At 44.2% G+C, this 22,840-nt stretch overlaps 1 protein-coding gene and 1 long non-coding RNA gene across 2 annotated transcripts; one reads left to right on the forward strand and one right to left on the reverse strand.

Moving 5' to 3' along the window:
* Positions 1 to 3,887: 3,887 nt before the first annotated feature.
* On the reverse strand, positions 3,888 to 5,116 carry LOC125508747 (probable non-specific lipid-transfer protein 3). The gene is made up of 2 exons (XM_048673534.1): positions 4,674 to 5,116; positions 3,888 to 4,238 (listed from the first exon to the last, which is right to left on the reverse strand). Exons 1-2 carry the CDS (start codon positions 5,030 to 5,032, stop codon positions 4,229 to 4,231), a joined length of 369 nt encoding a protein of 122 aa, XP_048529491.1. The 5' UTR covers positions 5,033 to 5,116; the 3' UTR covers positions 3,888 to 4,228.
* Positions 5,117 to 6,785: 1,669 nt separating this feature from the next.
* LOC125508748 lies at positions 6,786 to 9,572 on the forward strand. Its single transcript, XR_007283746.1, has 4 exons — positions 6,786 to 7,195; positions 8,394 to 8,442; positions 8,524 to 8,580; positions 8,692 to 9,572. It is a non-coding gene; the product is annotated as an uncharacterized LOC125508748 (long non-coding RNA).
* Positions 9,573 to 22,840: the final 13,268 nt, after the last annotated feature.

The following is a 22,840-nucleotide window of genomic DNA, read 5'->3' on the forward strand; positions in this document are numbered from 1 at the left end:
CTGGGGGAATCTTACTAATGGCGCACCCGCAGTCGATGCGTCATTAATAATCTTTTTTTTACATAGCAATGGCGCACCAGGCAAAGGTGCGCCATTAGTAATCTTTTTTTATATATATAGCAATGGCGCACCAGCCAGAGGTGCGCCATAAGTAATTTTTTTGTTGCATGTAATAATTTTTTAGAAAATGAATATGAATATGAAATAGTAATTTTTTTTTATAAAAACAGTAATAATTGTTGTTTAACAACAATTGTAGTCTACACTTTTTTATTATTATTTTTTAAAAAATGAAGAGGGGAGAGGAGGCGGAGCTCACTGGGGAGCGGGGGAGGGTGCGGGGGGTGCGGATGTAACTTTTCGAGTAGATAATTTTTCATATAAAAAACTTTTTCATCCGAGTTCATACGCAAAAGTTATGCCCATTTTACAAATTCTCGAGAGATTTTGCAAATAAAGTCGAAATTCATATTTGTAAATTTTCACAACAACTAGACCACGTATCACATGGGAAACTTATTTTCTTTTATTTTTTTGACATTTCCATCATTTTTGTTTATTTTTTTTAAAACTGAAAAGGCGGTCCGGAGGGTGCATTCGGTGGAAGTGGTGGCCAAGTTATTAATGGCGCATCGTGGGAGTGGTGCGCCATTACTAGTTCAACTAGTAATGTCGCACCACTCCAACGATGCGCCATTAATAGTTTTGAAAAAAATAAAAAAAATCACTAATGGCGCCATTACTAGTTCAACTAGTAATGGCGCACCACTCCCATGGTGCGCCATTAGTAGTTTTGAAAAAAAAATTAAAAAAGTTTTTTACTAATGGCGCACCGTGGATGTGGTGCGCCATTAGTATTTGGACACTAATGGCGCACCAACACATGGTGCGCCATTAGTATATAGTAATGGCGCACCACATGTCTGGTGCGCCATTAGTGTCAATTCCATCTATAGCCCTTTTCCTAGTAGTGATTAATTGGTGTGGGTGACTCTATCTGCCCTCTAATGACTCACTCAACTTAACAGGACAACCCACAAGCATTGTTTTGATTCCAACAGTTGTTGTAAAATACATCCAGCAAAGGTTCTCTAAAATCAGAAATACTACCCCCAAATCTTTAGCTCAATTCTAAAAATACATGGCTAGGACAACGATAGCATTCAACCACAAGCCCAAGCCTATACTTAACTAGGCCCAGGTCCATTAAATTCTTACAAAAACCAAGAAATGGAATCAACTCCCCTTGTTGCTGATTCAGTCATGGGAGATGCCATGTCTCAAAAATATCAAGTAGCACCATCATGTTCGATTTCAATATAAGGAATATTACAAAATTAACAGTTAAGATCCCAGGTGAGTAACACACTTTGGTCTTCTAGTTACAAAACAAAACTGACATAATTCTAGATGCCATAATCAGATCAAAATTTCAAACCACACACTTACTTTCAAATATCAAATTAGGAACATTTTGAGACATAGGAAAACAGTGTACATCTGAAAATGCTGCAAACTATGAAGAAAAACAAGAACACTATGTAATACATGATTATTCAGTTAAGACAAGAGAAACCATCTGCAACTACTACTGTAAATAATACACTTGTTAACACGTTTCTGAACATACATCCAGCAAAGATGCTCTAAAAAATACTACGGCCCACGCCCACCCACCCCATCCCAGCTACTAGTACCACTTTCAAGTAATACACCTGTTAGTTCAATTCTGAAAATACATGCAGCAAAGATACACCTCTTCTAATGACGTGATACTTTGAACAAACCTTCATGGCTCCCAAATGAGTTAAGAAATGGCTAACAGTTTTCCTAGTCTAGCAGAGCCTGTCATTGCAAATTCAGTTAAGTGTTTGCTTGCTTTAGTTTGACAGAAATGTTTCAGTTAAGTGTTCAGCTAACTTCAGACTTAAGAATAACGATGAAAATTTCAGACTTGGCAGTACAAATTCAGATTTGGCAGTACAAATTCGAAACAGGGAGTTGGAAGAGAGAGGATGGCTCACCGTGGAGGAGTGGAGGACGAGGGTGCGTCGATGGCGGGCTGAGGACGAGGGCAGGCAGGACGACGGCGATGGCGGCGTAGCAGCGGGCCCCGTGCTCCTTCTTCAGAGGAGGGGAGAGGCGGTCAAGGACGACAGCGATGGCGGCGTAGCAGCGGGCCCCGTGCTCTATGCGGAGGCCAGGGGAGTCGAGTCAGTTAGGGGCAGGAGACCGAAGGCGATGGACGGGCGGAGGAGACCGGGCGTCGGCGCAGTGGGTCCGTCGTGGCGGCAGGCCATCGGCGGCGAGGACCGAGACGGCGAGGCGGGGCACAAGGGTCGTCGAAGCGGGTGTGGAGCGAGGGGGGGAGTGGATCTGGCGAGAGAGGGACGAAGGGATCGGGCGAATTAGCTAGGGGGAAGATTACTAATAGCGCACCCCCTGGCGGTGCGCCATTAGTATGTTTTTATAGCAATGGCGCACCAGCCAGCGGTGCGCCATAAGTAATTTTTTAATTATTTTTTGTTGCATCTAATAATTTTTTAGAAAATGAATATGAATATGAAACAGTAATATTTTTTTATAAAAATAGTAATAATTTTTTAAAAAATATCATCAAATTTGTTATTTAAAAATATTTATGAATATAAAAAATATCATCAAATTTGTTATTTGAAAATATCATCAAATTTGTTATTTGAAAATATCATCAAATTTGTTATTTGAAAATATAATCAATTTTTTTTTGGATTTTTAGTTGCATTCATTTGTGACAGTGGAGCGGGGGAGGGTGCGGGGGGTCCTCGGCGGCGGTGGAGCGGGGGAGGGTACGATGGGTCGTCGGCAGCGGTGGAGCGGAGGAGGGTGCGGGGGGTGCTCGGCGGCGGTGAGCGGGGGAGAATATGGGGTGCTTGTGGTGCGCCATTAGTAGTTTTGTAAAAAAGAAATTATAGTTGTGGCGCAATGTGTGGCAGGTGCGCTATTACTAGTTAAAACTAGTAATGACGCACTGTGCCCTGGTACGCTATTAGTATTTTTGAAAAAAAAATTGTTACTAGTGGCGCATCAAGGGTCTGGTACGTCATTAGTGTCTATCACACTAATGGCACACTAACACATGGTACGCCACTGCTGTATAGTAATGACGCATCACATGTCTGGTTCACCATTAGTAGCCATATTATTTATAGCTTTTTTTTAGTGGTGATAGTTTTTATAAAATAGCGTGTGCAAAAAGTCAGCAGTATTTGCAGCCCATTTAAGCTCGACATGCGTTACCTACTTCTAAAATTGTTATCCTTAGCAAATACAAGATCATGATGTGTGGAGTGGCTGTACTTGCTAAAGGGAATTTACAGGGCGCGTGTTCGAGACTTGAAGTTCCCTTTTTGGCGTTAATTTTCAACGCCGTACAGTGGTTAGTTTTCCTACAAATAAAAAATACAAGTAGGTTTAGCGCAAAAATGTGTTGCTACGGGCAACTTTTTCTGCAAATAAAAAAAATACAATGAAGTTTTGTGCAAAAATGCATTGGCCGAGCATCATAAGTCACTAAAAGATGGGCCCATATGTACAAATACGCCCGCAACATACTTCGTGACCGTATGTGCACGCTTGAGTCAAGTTAAATACTGCAATTTCATGTTTTTAAAGTTCTAGCATCATATTGAACATTGAGCGCAAGTTCTATGACTACTGGTGATATTACCTCTTCTCAATGCTCCATGATACTCAATAGCTTTAGAAAACAAAAAACAAGAAAAAGCTTTAGAAATTTCCATGTGCTTTCATTTTTTGTTTCTTGCATGTGACTCTTTATTAGACATGTCCAATGCTCCATGATACTCAATAGCTACACACACCTGAACATCCATGCACATCGATAATTAAGAAAATAATTACTATTCATTAATTGCCTGAACAAGTAGGTCATACACATGACACGTACACATCGGCTAGAGTACAGCAAGGAGTTGACGGTTCACTCACGCATACGAACGCGTGCATGCATGTCGCGTAAAAATATACTATATGCACACAGTGTGTGTGCAACGTGCAGACAAAGACATAGTACTGAAATACACATGCAGCAGAGCTTCGTGCCGTACGCAGGCAGCTTTTATTTTATTTTTAGTAGCTCAGTATCGTATGAGCACTCCATCAACGTAGACATTAAGCTCCACACAAGCGCGTCCTTGCATGCACGTCGGAAGGATTATATATTGAACTAGTTGACACTGCATAAGAATAAGACATATATATTATGTCAGAGAAAATCACGGCAGATGTAACATGCTAGAAAACACAATCGACCGTTTTTGTTCAATATGAACTTAATATCACTGTTTTGTTACTATACATTCACTTCCTAGCTCTTGAGAAAAACTATGCAGGTACGTGTTTGCCCATGAGTTGTTCTAGTATTTGTCCTCTTTTTGGGGGGTCATATTGTTTGTATTGTCAGAACCTTTTCTCTTCTGTACTAGCTCGGATGCTGGATTAAAACAACTGTTTGGCCTGGTGTAAAAAACCGTTTGCTTTTTATAACGTGAAAACAGACGGTTATGGAGTAGCACCACATGGAAATATGCACAAGATCTGGACTAGACGGCTGCGCGAGAAGATGAAAAATGCATGCATTTGGATCAGGAGACCGAAAGGTTAGAACATACGTGTCGCAGTTGGTGGACATGCTGATGGGGAAGGGCACACTGACGCCGCACTTGCCGGGCACGCCGGAGACCTTGCCCATGTTGATGGACTTGATGCTGGTGGCGAGGCTCTTGAGGCACCTGCACGCTATCTTGCGGTCCGAGCTGCTGCGGGCCATGCCGTTCAGCCCCTGCACGCCGGAGCAGCACTCCTTGCTGATCGAGGACGCCCTCCCCGTCACGTACGCCACGCACGGCGCGAGCTTGGAGTCCACCTGCCCGCACGACAGCGCCGCCGAGGCCTCCCTGCCGGCCATCATCAGCACCACCGCCGCCAGGACCACGGCGGCCGCCACAGCCTTGCTGTTGAGACGAGCCATCGATCGGTAGCTGCAAGCTAGTTCCTTAAGCTGCTAGCTAGCTAGCTATGGGTGATCGAGTGTGGTTAAGCTGGTGGAGTGTGATGGTGTGGAGGAAAGGGTGTGGCGTGGAGGGTATAAATAGGGGAACGGTGAACATGCAGGATTGATTGAGCAATTGATGCCCGTCGCTGACATGTTGTTGGCTGGTGGAGTTAATTGAGAAGGTCAATCCACCCTGCAAGTGCATGTACTTGCTAGAAAGTACGCTCGATCTCTTTGCAATTGGCATGTGTCTCTTTGCTTTTACTTTGGCTTTTATAAATGCTTTTTGCGGGAAGAAAAGTTACTGGTGGCGTGAACTAGAACTTTTTTGGTTGCTGCCCTGACCCCTGAAACTGCCTCATGGCTCCACATATTCAAGACAGTGTTTGGCTGCTCCCATGGAATTGTAACCATGACTGAGTAGCTAATTTTTGGGCGCAAGGACCCCTTTTCTATCGTTGTTGCCTCTGTCATCCATTTGATCACTTGATCACACCATGTTTACATCTGCTCTCTGCTGAATCAATGAAAAACCAGCAAGTGTTGGATCTTTCAAAAAAAAACAATCTTCACACCATGTTTGGTCCATTGTTTTTTTTAGCATCACTACAGACACAACCGCTCATATACACACGCATACACTCACCCCTATAAACGCACACACGCACACCCTACCTTTATGAGCACTTCCGAGAGACTGAGCCGGCATATCATCTTGAGATTTACGAAGTCACCATAGGCGCCTCGTCGTCGACGGGAACGTCTCCTCCCGCTGAAAGCGTATCGCCGGAAGTCCTGAAATAAATCAAGGAATAATGCGAGCACCAGGATTTGAACCCTGGTGGGTTGGGGATACCACTGTCCACCTAACCAAATATAGCCGTCGTTTTTTTCCGAGAAAACTTCCAATCTATTCCTTTAATCATAACAGTATAACGAACATCAGAAATGATAAAAAATACATCTACATTCATAGACCACATAGCGACGACTACAAATACTGTTGTGTCAGGGTACATCCACCTCCATGGATCCGATTATGTGAACTCTTGAACCCATCTACGGGCATTTCTAACCGATCCCTTAAAAATAGCTGAGTATCCAGCGGAGTAAAACCTTTATGGAGTCCTCCACTAAGATTTGGTTGGACTTAGAGGTAATATCATCAGAAGTCATAGAACTTGCACTTGATGTTCAGTTTGGTGCTAAAACTTTAAAAATACGGATTTGTGGTCATCTAACTTGACATCACGTGCAAATACGGTCATAAAATACGCATGCGGACATATCAGGGTGTATGGGCCTCCCTGTCAGTGAGTGATTGCATTCGGCCGACTGATTTTTGCACAAAACAACTTTACTATTTTTTATTTGCGGGAAAGGCCAACCACTGTGCAGCAGCATATTGGTACGAAAATTAACAGAAAAGGCATACTGCTGTACAGGTACGATAATTGACTAAAATATCAGCGAGGCAGGACTCGAACACACGACCCAAATTAAGGACACAAGCCACTCTAGCCAACCAACGAACCCTTCACATTCATCTACTACCCCTATAAAAAGAAGAAAGGGCAGAGAATCAAACAATCAGATCCATCCATTAGCGAGATCTAATGGCCCTTAATTCTCCAATGTTTAACGCTACAAACCACGCATTAAATCAAATCCATCGATCCCTGATCTGCCTCACAGTTCATAAATAAAGAAAAAAAACCGCTGCCCGCACACGACCGCACGACCTCTCCCCTCCTCGCACGACCTCTCTCGCCCCCTCCTCCCCGCACGTCTCTCGCCCCTTCCTCCTCCCGCGCCGTTCGCCTCGCGCCACCGTTAGCTGCAGGAGGCGCCCCACCGCGCCCGGCGACGCCTCCCGCCGCCGCCGCCGAAGCCGTAACCTCCCCTGCCTCTTCTCCGCCTCACCCCTGTGCCTCCCAACCGCCAAGCCGCCGCCGCCTCATCTTCTCGCTGCACGGCCGGGCGACGCGGCGAGGCGCGCGGGAGCTCTTCGGCCGGAGACACGGCGAGGCGCGCGGGACGGCCGCTGGCGAACGTGGCCGGACCTGAGACTGTGGCGCGCGCTGCCACCTCCGCCCTCCCCCGGCCTTATCTCCTACGGAACAGGCTACTCATGCATCGGTACCTAGCCACCATGGCATCTCTTTCCCTCTCAATCCATTCTTCTTCTGTTTGTTTTTCAACTGGAGCAAAATTCATTGTACTCTTCTTGTGATTATCTTCATCATCGTCACTAATTTTGAAAGTTTTCAATACTAACAGCTTCAAGAATACGTACAATTACTTTCTTCCTTTATTTTGTCAACGTCCAATTTTAGAGCTCTAGATAAAATCTGCAGCAAAGAAGCAACTTAGCCTCTAAATTTTATCAATTATCCTGACCCATGTTCAGCAAATACAAATTCTAGAGCATTCATATTGTACGGTGCAGATGGCAACAGAATATAAAGCAAAAGATGAGTGACAGAATAGAAAACAAAAGATGAGTGACAGCATATGGTGATATGAGTGGAACAAAGAGATGTCCAGAATATGGCATCAAATAGTGCCTGAACAATAACAAGACTGACCACACATTATCCTATTTAAAAAAACCAGCAAGGAAGAATGAGACTGTAGTGAAGAGGTTATATGAACAAATAATAGATAGATAGAGGGCAAATGAGATACTGACCTGATATGTAGGAGTCATCTAATCTGTAACAGCTATGCCTGTCATCTATTCTCTAGGTTACAGATATACTAATCGATGAAAAACAAATTTTAGCCTTGATTCCTCTCGATCTCTCATGCCATAGCTAAAGTTCAAAAGGCTACTTCATCGCTGATGGCACAACACTGCACAAATTATAGAGTCCTGGTGTGTGTGTTTCATGATCCTCTGTTTTTGGCATCTCAATTATTTATATTACATCAGGAATTTCGGGAATTCCAGAGCACATATTCTGCCCTGCCTAGAGGATCTTCACAACTCTCTATGCCCTTCTATATATGTTTAAGATTTATAATATTATATCCAAAGATGACTAAGAAAGGAATGGATGTACCTCCATTTGCAACAGAAGAACATTCCCCGCTTAAGGACCTAAGGAACACAGCTATGGATGGGAGTGCAAATCTCAAGGATAATCAAACCAATAATCCTAATACTAATGATCCTAAAAGGAAAAGTGTTCAATCATGGTATGCTAGAATGTCAGATGAGAAGAAAGCGGAATACAACGTGAAGCGTCGTATATCTTGACAGCAAAAGAAGGTTGCAGCTCTAGATTGTGCTAGCCAGGACCAATTCTCACAAAAGTTTGTTTCTCTGTTACAGATAGTACAACCAACCCCTTTCCGTGACATAATCAACACACGTACAAAAGGTATCCAATTGTCCATCCAGTTGTTATCTATATACTGACATGACATTTACTCATTGTTTACGAGTAAATTATTCTTTTCAGGTACATGTGTGACCTCGGCCTCAATCTCTGCAAATACACCTCAAATGCACACTTCAGGTTAGATCACATTCTTGCTACATTCATTAATTGCAATGTCAGAATTGATTATGCTCACAGACAACAATGCCATTTTCTCACTGTCTACAATATATAATCTGTTGTCACCAGTCTACAATACACACCAACTACGGAAATGTGGTGTTTAAGAGATGACATCAGAGAAAAGCACCAAGACCATTGTCTATCAAGACGTCGCAGCATTGAGTAATTGTGTATGTTATTTTAGTGTGAGAGTTTATAAATTTTTAGTTGCGGCTTAGCTACTGTTTCATCCATTTTATCATCGCAAACATTTGTACCAGTCCCACTTTATACCTATGTCTTATTTTATGATTATTGGATTTCCTTTAGCCCTTCTACAATTCAGTTAGTCACTGTAAAGTGTCTTCTGTTTCTGCGGATACACAAGTCGGTGTAGTCACACATCATCTTCAATTTCTGTTATCCATATCACTGCTCTTGGCCATTGTCGGCATCATCAACACCGAGCACCAACGACAAGAGCCCAGTGGTGAACGAGGCCAAGAGAATCCTGAGAAGCTGCAGCTGAAAGTAGCACTGGAGGTGGTGCCTGGGAGAAGCAGTGCAGGCAGTGGCCTAGAGGAGCGGAAGAGGTGTCTGGGACGAGCATAGGAGGCAGCGGCGCAACAGTCGGGTGCAGGGGGCCCGGGAGAAGTGGAGGAACTGGTGGCCGGGAGCAAAATTGTTGGCGGTGGGATCAGAGGAGGTAATAACGCCCGGAGCAGCGCGGGCGGCAAGGGAGGAAACAAGTATTGAGCTGGCCTAAGTGGCAATTTTATCCATGTAGTCCCTTCGTAAACTAATATAAGAGTGTTTAGATCACTACTTTAGTTATCTAAACGCTCTTATATTAGTTTACAGAGGGAGTACAAAATACTAAGAGGAATATGTACATGTACTGCTTTATTAATTGGTGATATACCTACACACTTTCTCCTGGAAATTTCTTTCACTTGACATGATAGTCATGATATTTCTTTGTTGCATACTCCCTTCGTCCCGAATTACTTGTCTTAGATTTGTTAGATACGGATTTATCTAGACAGATGTTAGATACATCCATATCTAGATAAATCTAAAACAATTAATTTCGGACGGGGTAATAGAAATCTGATTCTTATATGTGAAGGAACAAATTATTGTACTTCTCTTTAAAATTACACAGTGCAATTTTGGTCAGGCTTCTCCTCATATTTCCTTCTATAGCATTATGGGCCCGTTGATCACCATCCATGTCCTTAGTACAGGGCGAAGCCACCAATGATGGCGGCATTTATAGATTTTTCTTTTCTATTATGTTTAATTCAGCTAATTCAATAACTTGTACTGTAGATAGTACTCCCTCTCTAAACAAACATAAGAGTGTTTAGATGACTACTTTAGTAATCTAAACGCTCTTATATTTCTTATGAAGGGAGTACTACAACTATATTTGACGGTGAATAAAAGAAAGCCTTTGTTAAATTATATCCATTAGTCTGATGGAGAATTCATCATTTTTTATTGTTACATATAAAAAGTTGTAATTTTATATCCTAATAAAGACGTGCGTTACACGTGCACGCTTACTAGTATTTCAAGTGTGGATAACAAACTGAGATATATTGAACGTGGAGCTTAAATGACATTTATTTTTGTACCTATGAGCAGTGGGTTCTGCCTGTCATTACACATTGAAAATTAACAGGAAAAAGTGTGACCGCCAGCTCTTGAACAAACAACCAAAGGGTAGCACACAGGACGTTCTAGCCGCTACAACCTACACGTATACACATCTACGGTGAATAACTAATCTTAATATACTGAAAATATGTAAATATTACGTAAACTACTTATAAATATTGTACATACAAATGATATACCCTACTTTTAAATTTGTTCATGTATTATTTTAAAAATATTCATATATTTAAATAAAATTTATGAATTATAATTTTTTGTATCATTTAAAATAAATATATCAAAAATAAAATTACAAAAATTATTTAACTTTACAAACATTTCAATAACTGTTCTCGCATTTATAGAGTTCAACTTTTGTATAATTTAAAATGTAAACATTGATATGAATATTCAATCGTATCTAATATTTGAATTATATAATTTTTCAAATATAAGTCATGAGTAAAAATTATACATAAGTGAATAATTTTGAATATTTAGTAAATGTTTGAACCCATCATTTTGCATAATTTAAATATAAGCCTCGAGTGTGTTATTTTTCTTGGATTCATTAAACATATTTATTTAATAAAAAAATTCAATGTTGGTTTAACTAAATATTTTTTATATAAATACGCATGTGTATATTTAAATGTTTTTATTGACTAATAATGATCGCTTGTATGTCTAATATTCTTGGAACATAAATTTGTTAATGGCATTTACAAATAGCTTTAAAAAATAGCAAGTGCAAAATGGGCCGCAGTATCCGCATAAATAAGCCGACAATGGCAACCCCCTTCCGAAAGACATGCATGTACTGTCAGACAGCAAGCCAGAGTGACAGAGGGAGCAAAAACACAGCTTGATTATTGAAATGTCACTCTGTTTTACAGCTCAGTCAAACCGTCTTGATGTGCAATTAGCCAATTAATATCACTCCCATTGTTTTACTGCTCCACTTGTAAGTACTATGTTGATGGCATTATATTTTATCTTAATGTGTCAACCTACCTAATATGACTTCTGGTCCTGCTTAACGGAATCAACAGTGGCAGTACGTGCCTCTACATATTTCAAGTAAAAAAAGACCGGTAAAATAGCTTAAATGGGCTGCAGATATACACCAATTCCTCATAGATGCAGAAAAAAAATGTCATTTAAGTTCCACGTTCAATAAATCTAAGTTTGCTATCCATACATGAGATACGAACGGGAAGGGTGAGTTGGCTGGAGTGGCTTGTGTCGTAAACATTGGCAACGGGTTAAGTCTCTGCTCACCCATTTTTTGTGTTAATTTTTGTACCTATATGCAGCACAACAGTCGGATTTTCCGCAAATAAAAAAATGCGAGGGTGTTTTGTGCAAAAGTTAGTCAGCCGAGTAACATCACTCATTGACAGGTGGGGTCATACACCCTGATACGTCTGCATGCGTATTTTGTGACCATATTTGCACGCGTTGTCAAGTTAGGTGACCAAAAATCCGTATTTTTAAAGTTCTAGCACCAAACTGAATATCAAGTGCAAGTTCTATGACTTCGGGTGATATTACCTCTTATCCAATCCCCTATATAAATCCGGCTAGAGGCGGAGTCAATACCAGCATGCGGCGCGGAGGCGTTGCCGGAGCTCTGTGGTCCGTTTCCCGGCCAATCCATAGCAAGGCACAGTCGCCGGCGGCGGTAGCAGCAACAGCCGCAGATCCACCAGTTCTGCGTCGGCGACGGAACAAGAAGGCACAAATCCAAGTGGTCAAGGACCACAACGGTGGGCGGGTGCCGGCGGGGGGAGGGAGGGGTGGCGCCGGCGCAAATGCAGTGCGGGAGTGGAGCAGGGGAGGCGGTGAGGGAGGATGTGGCTTTTAGTCAGCCACCGAGTGATGGAGTATATTTAGCAAAAAGATACGCGGTTGAGGATAATTTATCCTCCATTACAGCGGATTGGGATCGGCTCGGTTAGAGAAATAAAACTAATTTTTTACTCTTCTAATGGGTTATAGGGATCGGTTTGATACTCTACAAGGTAGAGCAATGATTGTACGTGTACCAAGGCAGAAGCTCAGGCCACCGATTTCCTAGGGCCGAGTCCGACAGCTCTGCGCAGCCGAGAGCACCCAGGCTGAGATAGCAAAGACGATAACATCCAGCAGATCAAAGGAAAGGCAGACCATGCATCTGCGCTCAGGGTAGGGTAGCAAATCAAACGGTCCAGTCGACATCTAAAGTGGTCTCCGGAACGTCTCCTACGGCAACTGAACTTTCTTCAATTCCGTAGCCGAGCGGCACCTCTACAGTATGAAACGAAGTATTAATGCCCGATAGATCCATAACCTAACTGTTCATACCTGATTTTATTGGCCTTATTACTAATTCCATGTAGTAGTTGCCACCTACATAGCTTGCGTCTCCCAACAGGACTCGGGTCTGAAACGTTGCAATATTGCTTTCGATCTATGCATGCGGGGTAGCAGGTGAAATAGATTTTCACCTCATCAATCCTCTACAGTAGCAGCTTTAAATTGTTTGTTAATTCGGCACGTCTCTTCTCAGCGCCGTTTTTCTTTTTATTATGCTCGAACTTGCAGCCTATATCTGTATTACTTAATCTCTACCACTTAAAAAGAACTTAAGGTTCTTATTTCACTATTTTTCTCAGCAGCCCTTCGTTCAACCTTTCATGTATAAGATAATCAATCACCTTAATTACTTACCTTCTAAACCAATTTCACTTTAGTTTACTTATCAAACTTCTAATCAAAATATAAGATACTCCACAGTTAGAATTTGATGAGCATTTATTTATACAATCACATTTTTATTGACAGATAAATCAGAAGCTAAAATATTAAAATATTTATATCCCGTTATAACGCACGGGCATTGTTCTAGTATTGTTAAAGAAAAGAAGCGTGATACCAGCCCACACCCTCATCCAGTGTTCATCACTCCTTTCATTTTTGCAGTGATGGGTGTCAAAAGCCTATCACTTGCGGGCAAGGCTCTCAATATCCTTGGACGGCCCCCACGTTGCCACCATAGGCGACACGGGGAAACCCTACCCAACGCCGCCGCCAGGCACATCCTCCGCCCCTTCCCGCTTCGCCGCCGCTGGAGAGCTTGCCGGCGAAGCTGTGCCGAGCCCAGGGATGGTGGCTGCGGGGCAGATCCGTACCTCCTGCTACGTCCCCCACCCACCCCTTCGCCGAGATCCACTTTTGTGCGGCTCGGGACGGTCTTCTCTGGTGGCTGCTCCCCGCCCAGCCGATCCGGCGGCTCTTGCCTCCTGTGCGAGCTGCTCCCCTGCTTCCTCCCCGTGGATACATCCCCTCTGCTGTTGCTGGCCGGGGACGCAGGTCGCAGCTTTGTACGGCGGTTCGGTTGCGCCTTGGTGTCGACGGCGGCTGCCCTGGCTGCCATCATGCTGTGCGTCATCCATGGTGCGGCTCCTCTCCCCCACCCCTCCCTCGCGAGCTTCTGGTCGGCCCCCTCGGGCGGCGGCCTTGGAGGCGTGGTCGGGATTTCGGCTGTGTGCGGGCTCACCCCCACCACCCCACCCCGCCAGGGGCGAGTCCTGCCCGACGGACATGGACCTGCGCTCCTTCCTACGTCCATGGCCGGTTGGGGCTGCTCCAGGCCCGGCGCCCCCCGGGACTGCACTCCTTCCGGCTCCCTTGGCTCGCCGACGCCTCGCCTTCACAACCACACCATGCTGGTGCCTTGGTTGGCCATCCATCCCGGTGCATCTTCGTCGCCGGCTTGCTCTAGGAGCTGCGCCCCCTTCCGGCTCCTCGAACTTGTCGACGTCCTTGTTGCTTCGGTCCCGGTGACCCGGATCTACCCCCCCTCCGGATCCTGGCTCGCTCAGGCCTCCGGCCATCGTCACATTCTCCTCCGCTTCCCATTCCGCCCAGCCGCCCACCTCCGTGCCCCGTTTGTCCCTTCGTCGCTCCCATTCTTGTGGTCATGGTTCAGGCTGTTGGGGAACGTAGTAATTTCAAAATTTTCCTACGCACACGCAAGATCATGGTGATGCATAGCAATGAGAGGGGAGAGTGTTGTCTACGTACCCTCATAGACCAGCAACGGAAGTGTTGACACAACGTAGAGGAAGTAGTCGTACGTCTTCCCGATCTGACCGATCCAAATACCGAACGTACGACACCTCCGAGTTTTGCACACGTTCAACTCGGTGACGTCCCTTGAGTTCCGATCCAGCAAAACATTGAGGGAGAGTTTCGTCAGCACGACGGCGTGATGACGGTGATGATGTTCTACCAACGCAGGGCTTCGCCTAAGCACCGCTACGATATGACCGAGGTGGAATATGGTGGAAGGGGGCACCGCACACGGCTAAGGAACGATCACGAGGATCAACTTGTGTGTCATGGGGTGTCCCCTTGCCTCAGTATATAGAGGAGGGAGAGGGGGAGGTGCGGCCGGCCCTATGGGTGCGCCTGGAGGAGTCCTACTTCAATCGGGAGTAGGACTCCCCCCTCTTGCCTTGTTGGAAAAGGAAGGAGGAAGGGAGAAAGAGGAAAGGGGGGCGCCGCCCCCCCTTCCTTGTCCTATTCAGACTAGGGGGGAGGGGCGCGCGGCCTGCCCTGGCCGGCCCTCCTCTTCTCCCTTATGGCCCATGTAGGCCCAATAACCCCCCCGGGGGGGTTCCGGTAACCCCCCGGTACTCCGGTAAAATCCCGATTTCACCCGGAATGTTTTCGATATCCAAATAGGCTTCCAATATATCAATCTTTATGTATCGACCATTTCGAGACTCCTCGTCATGTCCGTGATCACATCCGGTACTCCGAACAACCTTCGGTACATCAAAACACAAAACCCTAATTACGATCGTCATCGAACTTTAAGCGTGCGGACCCTACGGGTTCGAGAACTATGTAGACATGACCGAGACACGTCTCCGGTCAATAACCAATAGCGGAACCTGGATGCTCATATTGGCTCCTACACATTCTACGAAGATCTTTATCGGTCAGACCGCATAATAACATACGTTGCTCCCTTTGTCATCGGTATGTTACTTGCCCAAGATTCGATCGTCGGTATCTCAATACCAAGTTCAATCTCGTTACCGGCAAGTCTCTTTACTCGTTCCATAATACATCATCCTGTAACTAACTTATTAGTTGCAATGCTTGCAAGGCTTGAGTGATGTGCATTACCGAGAGGGCCCAGAGATACCTCTCCGACAATCGGAGTGACAAATCCTAATCTCGAAATACGCCAACCCAACAAGTACCTTCGGAGACACCTGTAGAGCACCTTTATAATCACCCAGTTACGTTGTGACGTTTGGTAGCACACAAAGTGTTCCTCCGGTAAACGGGAGTTGCATAATCTCATAGTCATAGGAACATGTATAAGTTATGAAGAAAGCAATAGCAACAAACTAAATGATCAAGTGCTAAGCTAACGGAATGGGTCAAGTCAATCACATCATTCTCCTAATGATGTGATCCCGTTAATCAAATGACAACTCATGTCTATGGTTAGGAAACATAACCATCTTTGATTAACGAGCTAGTCAAGTAGAGGCATACTAGTGACTCTCTGTTTTTGTCTATGTATTCACACATGTATTATGTTTCCGGTTAATACAATTCTAGCATGAATAATAAACATTTATCATGATATAAGGAAATAAATAATAACTTTATTATTGCCTCTAGGGCATATTTCCTTCAGTCTCCCACTTGCACTAGAGTCAATAATCTAGATTACACAGTAATGATTCTAACACCCATGGAGCCTTGGTGCTGATCATGTTTTGTTCGTGGAAAAGGCTTAGTCAGCGGGTCTGCAACATTCAGATCCGTATGTATCTTGCAAATTTCTATGTCTCCCACTTGGACTAAATCCCGAATGGAATTGAAGCGTCTCTTGATGTGTTTGGTTCTCTTGTGAAATCTAGATTCCTTCGCCAAGGCAATTGCACCAGTATTGTCACAAAAGATTTTCATTGGACCCGATGCACTAGGTATGACACCTAGATCGGATATGAACTCCTTCATCCAGACTTCTTCATTTGCTGCTTCCGAAGCAGCTATGTACTCCGCTTCACATGTAGATCCCGCCACGACGCTTTGTTTAGAACTGCACCAACTGACAGCTCCACCGTTCAGTAAAAACACGTATCCGGTTTGCGATTTAGAATCGTCCGGATCAGTGTCAAAGCTTGCATCAACGTAACCATTTACGATGAGCTCTTTGTCACCTCCATATACGAGAAACATATCCTTAGTCCTTTTCAGGTATTTCAGGATGTTCTTGACCGCTGTCCAGTGATCCACTCCTGGATTACTTTGGTACCTCCCTTCTAGACTTATAGCAAGGCACACATCAGGTCTGGTACACAGCATTGCATACATGATAGAGCCTATGGCTGAAGCATAGGGAACATCTTTCATTTTCTCTCTATCTTCTGCGGTGGTCGGACATTGAGTCTTACTCAACTTCACACCTTGTAACACAGGCAAGAACCCTTTCTTTGCTTGATCCATTTTGAACTTCTTCAAAACCTTGTCAAGGTATGTGCTTTGTGAAAGTCCAATTAAGCGGCTTGATCTATCTCTATAGATCTTAATGCCCAATATGTAAGCAGCTTCACCGAGGTCTTTCATTGAAAAACTCTTATTCAAGTATCCCTTTATGCTATCCAGAAATTCTATATCATTTCCAATCAATAATATGTCATCCACATATAATATCAGAAATGCTACAGAGCTCCCACTCACTTTCTTGTAAATACAGTCTTCTCCAAAAGTCTGTACAAAACCAAATGCTTTGATCACACTATCAAAGCGTTTATTCCCACTCCGAGAGGCTTGCACCAGTCCATAAATGGATCGCTGGAGCTTGCACACTTTGTTAGTTCCTTTTGGATCGACAAAACCTTCTGGTTGCATCATATACAACTCTTCTTCCAGAAATCCATTCAGGAATGCAGTTTTGACATCCATTTGCCAAATTTCATAATCATAAAATGCGGCAATTGCTAACATGATTCAGACAGACTTAAGCATCGCTACGGGTGAGAAGGTCTCATCGTAGTCAATCCCTTGAACTTGTCGAAAACCTTTTGCAACAAGTCGAGCTTTGTAGACAGTAACATTATCGTCAGCGTCAGTCTTCTTCTTGAAGATCCATTTATTCTCAATTGCTTGCCGATCAATGGGCAAGTCAACCAAAGTCCACACTTTGTTCTCATACATGGATCCCATCTCAGATTTCATGGCTTCTAGCCATTTTGCGGAATCTGGGCTCACCATCGCTTCTTCATAGTTCGTAGGTTCATCATGATCTAGTAGCATGACTTCCAGAACAGGATTACCATACCACTCTGGTGCAGATCTTACTCTGGTTGATCTACGAGGTTCGGTAGTAACTTGATCTGAAGTTTCATGATCATTATCATTAGCTTCATCACTAATTGGTGTAGGTGTCACAGAAACCGGTTTCTGTGATGTACTACTTTCCAATAAGGGAGCAGGTACAGTTACCTCATCAAGTTCTACTTTTCTCCCACTCACTTCTTTCGAGAGAAACTCCTTCTCTAGAAAAACTCCGAATTTAGCAACAAAAGTTTTGCCTTCGGATCTGTGATAGAAGGTGTACCCAACAGTCTCCTTTGGGTATCCTATGAAGACACATTTCTCCGATTTGGGTTCGAGCTTATCAGGTTGAAGCTTTTTCACATAAGCATCGCAGCCCCAAACTTTCAGAAACGACAACTTTGGTTTCTTGCCAAACCATAGTTCATAAGGCGTCGTCTCAACGGATTTCGATGGTGTCCTATTTAATGTGAATGCAGACGTCTCTAAAGCATAACCCCAAAATGATAACGGTAAATCAGTAAGAGACATCATAGATCGCACCATATCTAATAAAGTACGATTACGACGTTCGAACACACCATTACGCTGTGGTGTTCCGGGTGGCGTGAGTTGCGAAACTATTCCGCATTGTTTCAAATGTAGACCAAACTCGTAACTCGAATATTCTCCTCCACGATCAGATCGTATAAACTTTATTTTCTTGTTACGATGATTTTCAACTTCACTCTGAAATTCTTTGAACTTTTCAAATGTTTTAGACTTACATACCCATATCTGCTTAAATCATCTGTGAAGGTGAGAAAATAACGATATCCGCCACGAGCCTCAACATTCATTGGACCACATACATCTGTATGTATGATTTCCAACAAATCCGTTGCTCTCTCCATAGTACCGGAGAATGGCGTTTTAGTCATCTTACCCATGAGGCACGGTTCGCAAGTACCAAGTGATTCATAATCAAGTAGTTCCAAAAGTCCATCAGTATGGAGTTTCTTCATGCGCTTTACACCGATATGACCTAAACGGCAGTGCCACAAATAAGTTGCACTATCATTATCAACTCTGCATCTTTTGATTTCAACATTATGAATATGTGTATCACTACTATCGAGATTCATCAAAAATAGACCACTCTTCAAGGGTTCATGACCATAAAAGATATTACTTATATAAATAGAACAACCATTATTCTCTGATTTAAATGAATAACCGTCTTGCATCAAACAAGATCCAGATATAATGTTCATGCTCAACGCTGGCACCAAATAACAATTATTTAGGTCTAATACTAATCCCGAAGGTAGATGTAGAGGTAGCGTGCCGACCGCGATCATATCGACTTTGGAACCATTTCCCACGTGCATCGTCACCTCGTCCTTAGCCAATCTTTGCTTAATCCGTAGCCCCTGTTTCGAGTTGCATTTGTTAGCAACAGAACCAATATCAAATACCCAGGTGCTACTGCGAGCATTAGTAAGGTACACATCAATAACATGTATATCACATATACCTTTGTTCACTTTGCCATCCTTCTTATCCACCAAATACTTGGGGCAGTTCCGTTTCCAGTGACCAGTCTGCTTGCAGTAGAAGCACTCAGTCTCAGGCTTAGGTCCAGACTTGGGTTTCTTCTCCTGAGCAGCAACTTGTTTGCTGTTCTTCTTGAAGTTCCCTTTCTTCTTCCCTTTGCCCTTTTTCTTGAAACTGGTGGTCTTATTGACCATCAACACTTGATGCTCCTTCTTGATTTCTACCTCTGCGGCTTTTAGCATCGCGAAGAGCTCAGGAATAGTTTTATTCATCCCTTGCATATTCTAGTTCATCACGAAGCTTTTGTAGCTTGGTGGCAGTGATTTAAGAACTCTGTCAATGACACTATCAACAGGAAGATTAACTCCCAGTTGAGTCAAGTGATTATGATACCCAGACATTTTGAGTATATGTTCACTGACAGAACTATTCTCCTCCATCTTGCAGCTATAGAACTTATTGGAGACTTCATATCTCTCAATCCGGGCATTTGCTTGAAATATTAACTTCAACTCCTGGAACATCTCATATGCTCCATGACGTTCAAAACGTCGTTGAAGACCCGGTTCTAAGCCGTAAAGCATGGCACACTGAACTATCGAGTAGTCATCAGCTTTGCTCTGACAGACGTTCATAACATCTGGTGTCGCTCCTGCAGCAGGCTTGGCACTTAGCGGTGCTTCCAGGACGTAATTCTTCTATGCAGCAATGAGGATAATCCTCAAGTTACGGACCCAGTCCGTGTAATTGCTGCCATCATCTTTCAACTTTGCTTTCTCAAGGAACGCATTAAAATTCAACGAAACAACAGCACGAGCCATCTATCTACAATCAAACATAGACAAGCAAGATACTATCAGGTACTAAGTTCATGATAAATTTAAGTTCAATTAATCATATTACTTAAGAACTCCCACTTAGAAAGATATCCTTCTAATCCTCTAAGTGATCACGTGATCCAAATCAACTAAACCATGTCCGATCATCACGTGAGATGGAGTAGTATCAATGGTGAACATCAATATGTTGATCGTATCTACTGTATGATTCACGCTCGACCTTTCGGTCTCCGTGTTCCGAGGCCATATCTCTTATATGCTAGGCTCGTCAAGTTAAACCTGAGTATTCCGCGTGTGCAACTGTTTTGCACCCGTTGTATTTGAACGTAGAGCCTATCACACCCAATCATCACATGGTATCTCAGCATAAAGAACTTTCGCAACGGTGCATACCCAGGGAGAACACTTATACTTTGATAATTTAGTGGGGGATCATCTTATAATGCTACCGTCAATCAAAGAAAGATAAGATGCATAAAAGATAAACATCACATGCAATCAATATAAGTGATATGATATGGCCATCATCATCTTGTGCTTGTGATCTCCATCTCCGAAGCACCTTCATGATCACCATCGTCACCGGCACGACACCTTGATCACTACCGTAGCATCGTTGTCGTCTCGCCAACCTTATGCTTCCACGACTATCGCTACCGCTTAGTGATAAAGTAAAGCATTACAGCGCAATTGCATTGCATACAATAAAGCGACAACCATATGGCTCCTGCCAGTTGCCGATAACTCGGTTACAAAACATGATCATCTCATACAATAAAATTTAGCATCATGTCTTGACCATATCACATCACAACATGCCCTGCAAAAACAAGTTAGACGTCCTCTACTTTGTTGTTGCAAGTTTTATGTGGCTGCTACGGGCTTAGCAAGAACCGTTCTTACCTACGCATCAAAACCACAACGATAGTTTGTCAAGTTGGTGCTGTTTTAACCTTCGCAAGGACCGGGCGTAGCCAGACTTGGTTCAACTAAAGTTGGAGAAACTGACACCCGCCAGCCACCTGTGTGCAAAGCACGTCGGTAGAACCAGTCTCGCGTAAGCGTACGCGTAATGTCGGTCCGGGCCGCTTCATCCAACAATACCGCCGAACCAAAGTATGACATGCTGGTAAGCAGTATGACTTATATCGCCCACAACTCACTTGTGTTCTACTCGTGCACAACATCAACGCATAAAACCTAGGCTCGGATGCCACTGTTGGGGAACGTAGTAATTTCAAAATTTTCCTACGCACACGCAAGATCATGGTGATGCATAGCAACAAGAGGGGAGAGTGTTGTCTACGTACCCTCGTAGACCGGCAACGGAAGTGTTGACACAAGTAGAGGAAGTAGTCGTACGTCTTCCCGATCCGACCGATCCAAGTACCGAACGTACGGCACCTCCAAGTTCTACACACGTTCAACTCGGTGACGTCCCTCGAGTTCCAATCAGCAAAACATTGAGGGAGAGTTTCGTCAGCACGACGGCGTGATGACGGTGATGATGTTCTACCGACGCAGGGCTTCGCCTAAGCACCGCTACAATATGACCGAGGTGGAATATGGTGGAAGGGGGCACCGCACACGGCCAAGGAACGATCACGAGGATCAACTTATGTGTCATGGGGTGCCCCCTTGCCTCAGTATGTAAAGGAGGGAGAGGGAGAGGTGCGGCCGGCCCTATGGGTGCGCCTGGAGGAGTCCTACTCCAATCGGGAGTAGGACTCCCCCCTCTTGCTTTGTTGGAAAAGGAAGGAGGAAGGGAGAAAGAGGAAAGGGGGCGCGGCCTGCCCTGGTGTGACGCCCCCGATTTGACCGTACACTAATCATGCACGCAAATGTGTACGATCAAGATCAAGGACTCACGGGAAGATATCACAACACAACTCTACAAATAAAATAAGTCATACAAGCATCATATTACAAGCCAGGGGCCTCGAAGGCTCGAATACAAGAGCTCGATCATAGACGAGTCAGCGGAAACAACAATATCTGAGTACAGACATAAGTTAAACAAGTTTGCCTTAAGAAGGCTAGCACAAACTGGGATACAGATCGAAAGAGGCGCATGCCTCCTGCCTGGGATCCTCCTAACTACTCCTGGTCGTCATCAGCGGGCAGCACGTAGTAGTAGGCACCTCCGGTGTAGTAGGAGTCGTCGTCGACGGTGGCGTCTGGCTCCTGGGCTCCAACATCTGGTTGCGACAACCAGGTAGAAGGGATAGGGGAAAAGAGGGAGAAAGCAACCGTGAGTACTCATCCAAAGTACTCGCAAGCAAGGAGCTACACTAGATATGCATGGGTATCAAATGGAATAAGGGTATCATATGTGGACTGAACTGCAGAATGCCAGAATAAGAGGGGGATAACTAATCCTTTCGAAGACTACGCTTCTGGCAACCTCCGTCTTGCAGCATGTAGAAGAGAGTAGACCGAAGTCCTCCAAGTAGCATCGCATAGCATAATCCTAACCGATGATCCTCCCCTCGTCGCCCTGTGAGAGAGCGATCACCGGTTGTATCTGGCACTTGGAAGGGTGTGTTTTATTTAGTATCCGGTTCTAGTTGTCATAAGGTCAAGGTACAACTCCAAGTCGTCCTGTTACCGAAGATCACGGCTATTCGAATAGATTAACTTCCCTGCAGGGGTGCACCACATAACCCAACACGCTCGATCCCATTTGGCCGGACACACTTTCCTGGGTCATGCCCGGCCTCGGAAGATCAACACGTCGTAGCCCTACCTAGGCACAACAGAGAGGCCAGCACGCCGGTCTAAACCTAAGCGCACAGGGGTCTGGGCCCATCGCCCATAGCACACCTGCACGTTGCGTACGCGGCCGGAGA

Source organism: Triticum urartu, chromosome 5 (genome assembly GCF_003073215.2).
Source record: "Triticum urartu cultivar G1812 chromosome 5, Tu2.1, whole genome shotgun sequence".
NCBI classification, from domain to species: Eukaryota; Viridiplantae; Streptophyta; class Magnoliopsida; order Poales; family Poaceae; genus Triticum; species Triticum urartu.